The 5,467-nt window shown below is 61.6% G+C and overlaps 2 protein-coding genes across 2 annotated transcripts in view; both read right to left on the bottom strand.

Annotated features, from left to right (window-relative positions):
• Positions 1-1,022, bottom strand: part of LOC103905340 (alpha-1-acid glycoprotein-like) — a 7,230-nt gene extending 6,208 nt beyond the window's left edge. Inside the window, exons 1-2 of the mRNA XM_009286980.1 lie at positions 909-1,022; positions 208-350 (exon numbers count right to left, since the gene is read on the bottom strand). Of these exons, the coding sequence (XP_009285255.1) occupies positions 208-350; positions 909-1,022 (257 nt within the window). The remainder of the gene's footprint in view (positions 1-207; positions 351-908) is intronic.
• Positions 1,023-2,432: 1,410 nt separating this feature from the next.
• Positions 2,433-4,729, bottom strand: LOC103905339 (alpha-1-acid glycoprotein 1). The gene is made up of 6 exons (XM_009286979.1): positions 4,619-4,729; positions 3,811-3,953; positions 3,516-3,586; positions 3,065-3,166; positions 2,714-2,814; positions 2,433-2,495 (listed from the first exon to the last, which is right to left on the bottom strand). Exons 1-6 carry the CDS (start codon positions 4,727-4,729, stop codon positions 2,433-2,435), a joined length of 591 nt encoding a protein of 196 aa, XP_009285254.1.
• Positions 4,730-5,467: the final 738 nt, after the last annotated feature.

Raw genomic sequence — 5,467 nt, 5'->3', positions numbered from 1 at the left:
TGCATCTTGCATCTTACACGGCCACGCGATGCGCAGCATCTCCAGGAGGTGCCGGGGGAACTGGGCGGCCCCGGCCACGTACAACCACGTCCAGCAGCTGTGACCAGTCTGAAACCGTGCTCGTATCTCGTGTTGAAACGGCTGCGGGGGCGGCAGCGCGTGGGAGGAGATGGGTCAGGGCAGAGAGACCCGAGGGTTGCATCTTACACGGCCACGTGCTGGGTGATGAGCAGCTCCTGCTCGCCGGTGCGGGGCTCCACGTGGAGGTAGCCGTGGTCGATGAGCAGCATCTCCAGGAGGTGCCGGGGGAACTGGGCGGCCCCGGCCACGTACAGCCACGTCCCCAGCAGCTGTGGGGAGAGAGGGGCAGGGCGGTGAGAGCTTTTGGGTTTGCAGGGGGAGCTTTGGGGAAGAGATTTCCACCCTCCCCGTGGCAAAATTGTTATTTTTGACCTCGGGCCTCTGCTAGTTCTCCCTCTTGCACCGCACTGGCAGCAACAAAATGAAACCTGTGCAAACACACGGAGGGAAAAAAAAATAGCTGAACGTGGGGATTGGGAAACAGTGCTGGCGTTGGCTCCGGTGTCCCTGCACGGTGCAGCAGGGCCAGGACAGCCCTGCGCTGCCGCGGGGGATTTGCACCAAAAAAATACCCAGCCAGCCCCCCTTGTTTCGAGGTCGCCTTTGGGACTTGCTGGGAGACCACGAGAAAAACTGGGTAATTTGAGGTGTTTTGGAAAGCAAACGTTTCCTGTTTGTTGCAGATGTTTTGCTGAGGGCGCCTCAGCAGATGTGCTGGGGGGCAAGGGAGGGTTCCCCCCTTTCCCAGGGGAGAGTGAGGCTTAGCAGAGCACCCACAAACTCGTTGCAGGAGTGGGGCAGCCCTCCAGGGCTCGGGTCTCTCCTACCTTCGACGCAGTGGCGTTGTCCGGGTGTTGCGGGTGCGGGGCTCCGCAGGGGAAGGCGGCCGTGGGCAGCAGCGCCGCAAGGCCAAGGATGGCAGCGACCCTGGCCGCAGCCATGGCTGCTCGAGAGCGAGGAGCGAGCGAAGCCCTGGACAGACGGACGTGCTCACTCAGCCGTTTGCTTTTGCAGCCCTGTAGGGGAGGGGACGGGACGTGCCGGGGGCTGCCGGCTCCGCGGCGGTGACGCAACCAGCACCTTTTGGGGACGTTGCCCAGAGAAGAGCCCTGTGCCCGGCTCCGAGCTTGCCCTGGCCTCGGCTGCGGCTGCCGGTGGTGAGCATCAATAGCTGTGAGCTGTCGACGTGGCTGGAGATGATGGGGGTGATGCACTTGCTGCATTTAAAACTAAAATCCGCCCTCAATTTGCCTGTTTTGTTCCCTGTGAGCAGCCACCGTAGTTCACTCTTGCTCCACAAATGAGGCGCCGTGCAGCCCCCCACCCTGGTGCTGGCTGGGGTGCAGCCACCCTCCACCTTGGGTGAAGCCTGGGGGGCTTCAAAGAGCCACCTTCTTCCTGGGCAGGAAGGTGTTTTCCTCCTCCTTGCCAAAACAGGCCATAAAAATGGGGCTGAAAGGGCCTCAGGAGGTCACCCCGGTCCTGCTGGATGCGTCCCCTGCGGTGGCTCCCCTGACCCCCCTGTCCCCGCTCCTGTCCCCGTGCCACCAGGCAGGGCAGGACCTGCTTTTCCGGCTTTATTTCTGATTGCCTTTTCCTCTCCTGTAGCAAAGCATCCCCAAGTCCCTTGGTCTGGCCCTGGGTGATGGTTTTTCCCGTCCTCTCCCCCTTCCCCTGCTCAGGGACACCCGGGGAAGGCACGATGTCACCCCGTGTCACCCCAACCTGCTGTGCTCCCTGCGCAAGCCCCCAGCGCAGGCGAAGCCCCGTAAGATTTGGCTTGAAAATTCAGGGGGGGATGTTTGGGTGCTAAAACTGCCTTGGTTGGTTTGAGTCACGGTGGAGGAAACCCAAAGGGGTCAGTGGGTTTGTGCGTATCCCCATGGGGTCAAGGATGATGGGTGGGTGCTGGCATCCCGATGCCCCGTGGCTGGAGGGGACCCGCCGGGTGAGGTGGCCAGGAGGGTCCCGTGCTGCCGTGGAGCTGGCCGGAGGGACGATCATCTCTGTGCCTCCTGCCGTGCTCGGCCCCGGCAGGGTTTTGTCCGGGGCATTTCACGCCTCTCAGCAGGTTTGGAGATGCGGCATCGCGGGCAGGGCAGGCAGGAGGGGGTTCTGCCTGCGGCCCCGGCGAGGATGCAGCAGGAGTGGCAGGCGGTTGTAACACGGGGGTTTATTTCGGGTCCGGGTGAGAACAGGGAAACTGGGTGTTTCATGTGGGAGGAAAAAACGAAACCTCGATAGAAAGTCCTGAGGCTGAGCTGAGCCCGGCCGGGGCCGGCAGGCGGGGCTGCCCCCGTGGAGGGGCTGGAGGAGGATGAGGATGGAGCGGCCAGCCTGGCCCGCAGGGGTTACCCCAGCGGCGGCTCCACGTCGTCTTTGCCCATCTTCTCCCCGGGCAGGGGACAGGCGTCCTGCGGGAGAGGGGGAGAGTGGCCATTGGTGCTCCCTCGCCCCAAAACCGCCCCAAGAGCTGGGAACGGCTGGGGTGGATGCTCAGAGAGGAGAGAGGACATGCAGAGGGGCAGCCACGGTGGGGAACCAATCTTACAGCCCCCCCGGACCCCTATCCCAGCTGGTGGTGGGAGCTGGCCCGGGCTGGGACTCGCCCACCCTGGGGAGGGGTTCGGACCTTTTCGGATGTGAAGAATATCTCCTCCTCCGTGAAGCCCAGGCAGTGCAGGTGGGCTTTGAAATCCTCCAGGACCTCTTTGCTCACGTTGGGCATCCGTGCTGTCCGAGAAATGGGGTGGTAAAAAGAGAGGGGGGGGGGGAAGGGAGTTTTAGGGAGTGCTTTGCTCCTTGGTGGTCCCCGTGGTGTGGATGGGGACCTCGCTGCCTGCCTGCCCCCATCTTTGCCCTCTCCGTATCGGGGGGAAAAAGGGGCTTTTTGCCCCACCTGTGAGGGCTGGGGATGCCCGTGCCCATCGGTGCGTCCCCAGGCAGGGACATGCCCCACGGGTCTGGGGCAGCATCCACTCACCCGAGAGGCTCAGAGTCAGGAAGTTGGTGTTGAGGTGCTTCAGGATCAGCAGGTCCTTGTCGCTTTGGATCAGTTTGGCCGTGGAAGCCACCTGGTCATCAACTGGAAGGCATGGGGAGAGCAGGGTCCCCCGTTGGGGAGTGACACCCCGTGCTGGGGCTCAGCCCGGGCAGAGCCGGCAGCACGGTGGGGGCTGCTCATCCCCTTTATCCTGGGAGACTCATCCCAATGGGGACCAGTCTGGTCCCACAGTGCTGCCGTACCCATTGCATGGGGTGGAAGAATTTTTTTCCCCCCACCTCCAGACATGCTTCTAGGTGTAAAATGGCCTGGTGCCAGGGGCTCAGAGTGCCAAATACTGGGGGGGAGAAGCGGGAGGGTGCAAGGTGCGGCTGCGGTGTGTCTCATCCGCCCCCCCCATCCCGGCCTCACACCACGGACCAGGCTTTACCATGTGCCAGGGTGGAGTTGTGCCAAAAGACCAGGATCTTGCTGGTGTTCTTCACCACGCACGTCTCGTTCCTGTGGAGCAGAGAGGTCAGATGGGGCAAATACCCCCCAAACTGCCCCAGCCAAATCCGAGGGATTCAGAACTCGAGCTGGGCTGCAGAGCTTAAATAAATTTGGCATAGCTGCTCTCCAGCCCCAAATTTGTGGGGGTGTCTCAGCCCGGAGGATGGTACCAGCGGGTGGAAATGCCCCCGGGGACGGGGGAGCTGGGTGAGGGGGCGAATCCCCGTCCTTACAGTCTCATGATTTCGGTGACGTTGAGCTCGTCCTCGTGGCTGCCGGGCGAGAAGGAAAAAGCTGCGTGTTTCACCGACTTCAGCTCCTCCAGGTGAGGCGGGTACCTGGAGGCACCGGCGATGTAGATCCACTGTCCCAGGAGCTGTGGAGAGGAGGGGAGCGGGGAAGGGTCGGGGTCTGTGCCGACTTCACCCACCGGCACCACGTGAGTAAAAGCAGATGCCGTGCCCCGCTGTCCCACGCCCACGAGCACCCCCGGTAGGTGACCACCCTGGGCAGGATCCGGGCCAGGTGAGGGGCTCTTGGTTTTGTCCCCTCCCCACTAAGGCGATGCTCCAGCTCCCAGGATGGCCAGCTTGTTTTTCTACTTGTTTTTCCTGCTCTGTGCCCGGCTTTCATTGCTTTCCTCCCATTAAACATCCCCAAGGGACTGAATACTGTTTATGCAGTGAAAGGTTTTGCGGATGGAGACTCGGGACCTGAGACCCCGTCACTTGAAGGACTTAAAATAGAGCGGCGAAGCACTGGGGACGGTGCTGCCCAGCCTGGTTTGCATGGGGAGATGGAAGCAGGAGCCCCCCAAAAGCACCTGCTCATGAGTTTATGGGTGCAGAGCTGCAAGGCTGCACCCCATCCCCATGCTCCTGTGCAGCAGTCTTGATTTTTTTAGGAATAATAAGCATGGACAGGCAGTGAGATAAGAGTCAAGCTGCCGATTGGGTTCATAACCTCTTCCTGGACCCGTAACTGCTAGCGATGCTGATAGGAAAGGCGAGGATGGGCGCCCCGGCTGAGGGCAGGGCTTACCCCAGGGATGGTGGCATTGTCGAAGGTGACCGGGACGAGCGGAGCGCAGCTGGGGGGCTCGGCGGCAAGGGCGAGTGGCAGCCCCAGGAGGAGGGCGAGAGGGGCCAGCATTGCCTGGCCGGCCGAGAGGAGGCTCGTGCTCTGACGGGACGTGGCTCGGCTCCGTCCCTTATATACAGCCGCCTGCAAAGCTGGACGTCCCCAGCCCCGATGTGCTTGTTCAGCCACTGGGCTGTTTGCTCAGGCATGAAGCAATAGCAGGTGAAGGAGATTAAGCTTGCAAAACCTTGGATTTCTCCAGCAGAAAAGACCAAAAAAACCCCCAACCCCACGTTTCGCCAATACAGGCTTTTGTTCTCGGAAACTGCAATTAATTTTGCGGGTGCCTGGCGAAGCGCTCGGCCGGCTCCAGGTGTGTTTGGAGGCCTCGGGGGCACCGAATGGCAGCTGGACATGGCTTTCCTCCACAGGGCAAATAAATCCCCACGGCGATGGTTGGGTGGTGGCTGCTCACCCGTGGGCTGTAAGGGCTTCAGGTCTGCACCGGCATCGCTCCTCGCCGGGGCATAGGTGTTGGTTTGAGTTGGTGGGTGGGGGGGGGGGGACGACACACGGGGACGGACAGGGAATTGGGATGGGGAGCGCATGGGTGCTGTTGGGGATGGGGCCACGAACTGGCTCTGCAGTTCAGTGTGAGCAGCAGGATTAGGCCACGTACAAGCTGGGAGTCCTCAGTACAAGAAAGACACGGACCTGTTGGAGCGGGTCCAGAGGAGGGACACGAAAATGATGAGGGGGATGGAACACCTCTCCTGTGAAGAAAGGCTGAGAGAGTTGGGGTTGTTCAGC

The sequence above is a fragment of the Aptenodytes forsteri genome, unplaced genomic scaffold (assembly GCF_000699145.1).
Source record: "Aptenodytes forsteri isolate BGI_AS27 unplaced genomic scaffold, ASM69914v1 Scaffold136, whole genome shotgun sequence".
Taxonomy (NCBI): Eukaryota; Metazoa; Chordata; class Aves; order Sphenisciformes; family Spheniscidae; genus Aptenodytes; species Aptenodytes forsteri.
Note: the sequence above shows the minus strand (reverse complement) of the source record. Positions and strands in the feature narration are given on the sequence as shown.

What these genes read in the sequence shown, in the direction of transcription:
- LOC103905339 (XM_009286979.1), bottom strand. Translation starts at nt 4,729, where the DNA reads ATGCTGGCCCCTCTCGCCCTCCTCCTGGGGCTGCCACTCGCCCTTGCC. An exon ending in ACAATGCCACCATCCCTGGG is followed by an intron (nt 3,954 to 4,618) that starts GTAAGCCCTGCC and finishes TCCTCTCCACAG; the next exon opens with CTCCTGGGACAGTGGATCTA. An exon ending in TATTCTTCACATCCGAAAAG is followed by an intron (nt 2,496 to 2,713) that starts GTCCGAACCCCT and finishes CCTCTCCCGCAG; the next exon opens with GACGCCTGTCCCCTGCCCGG.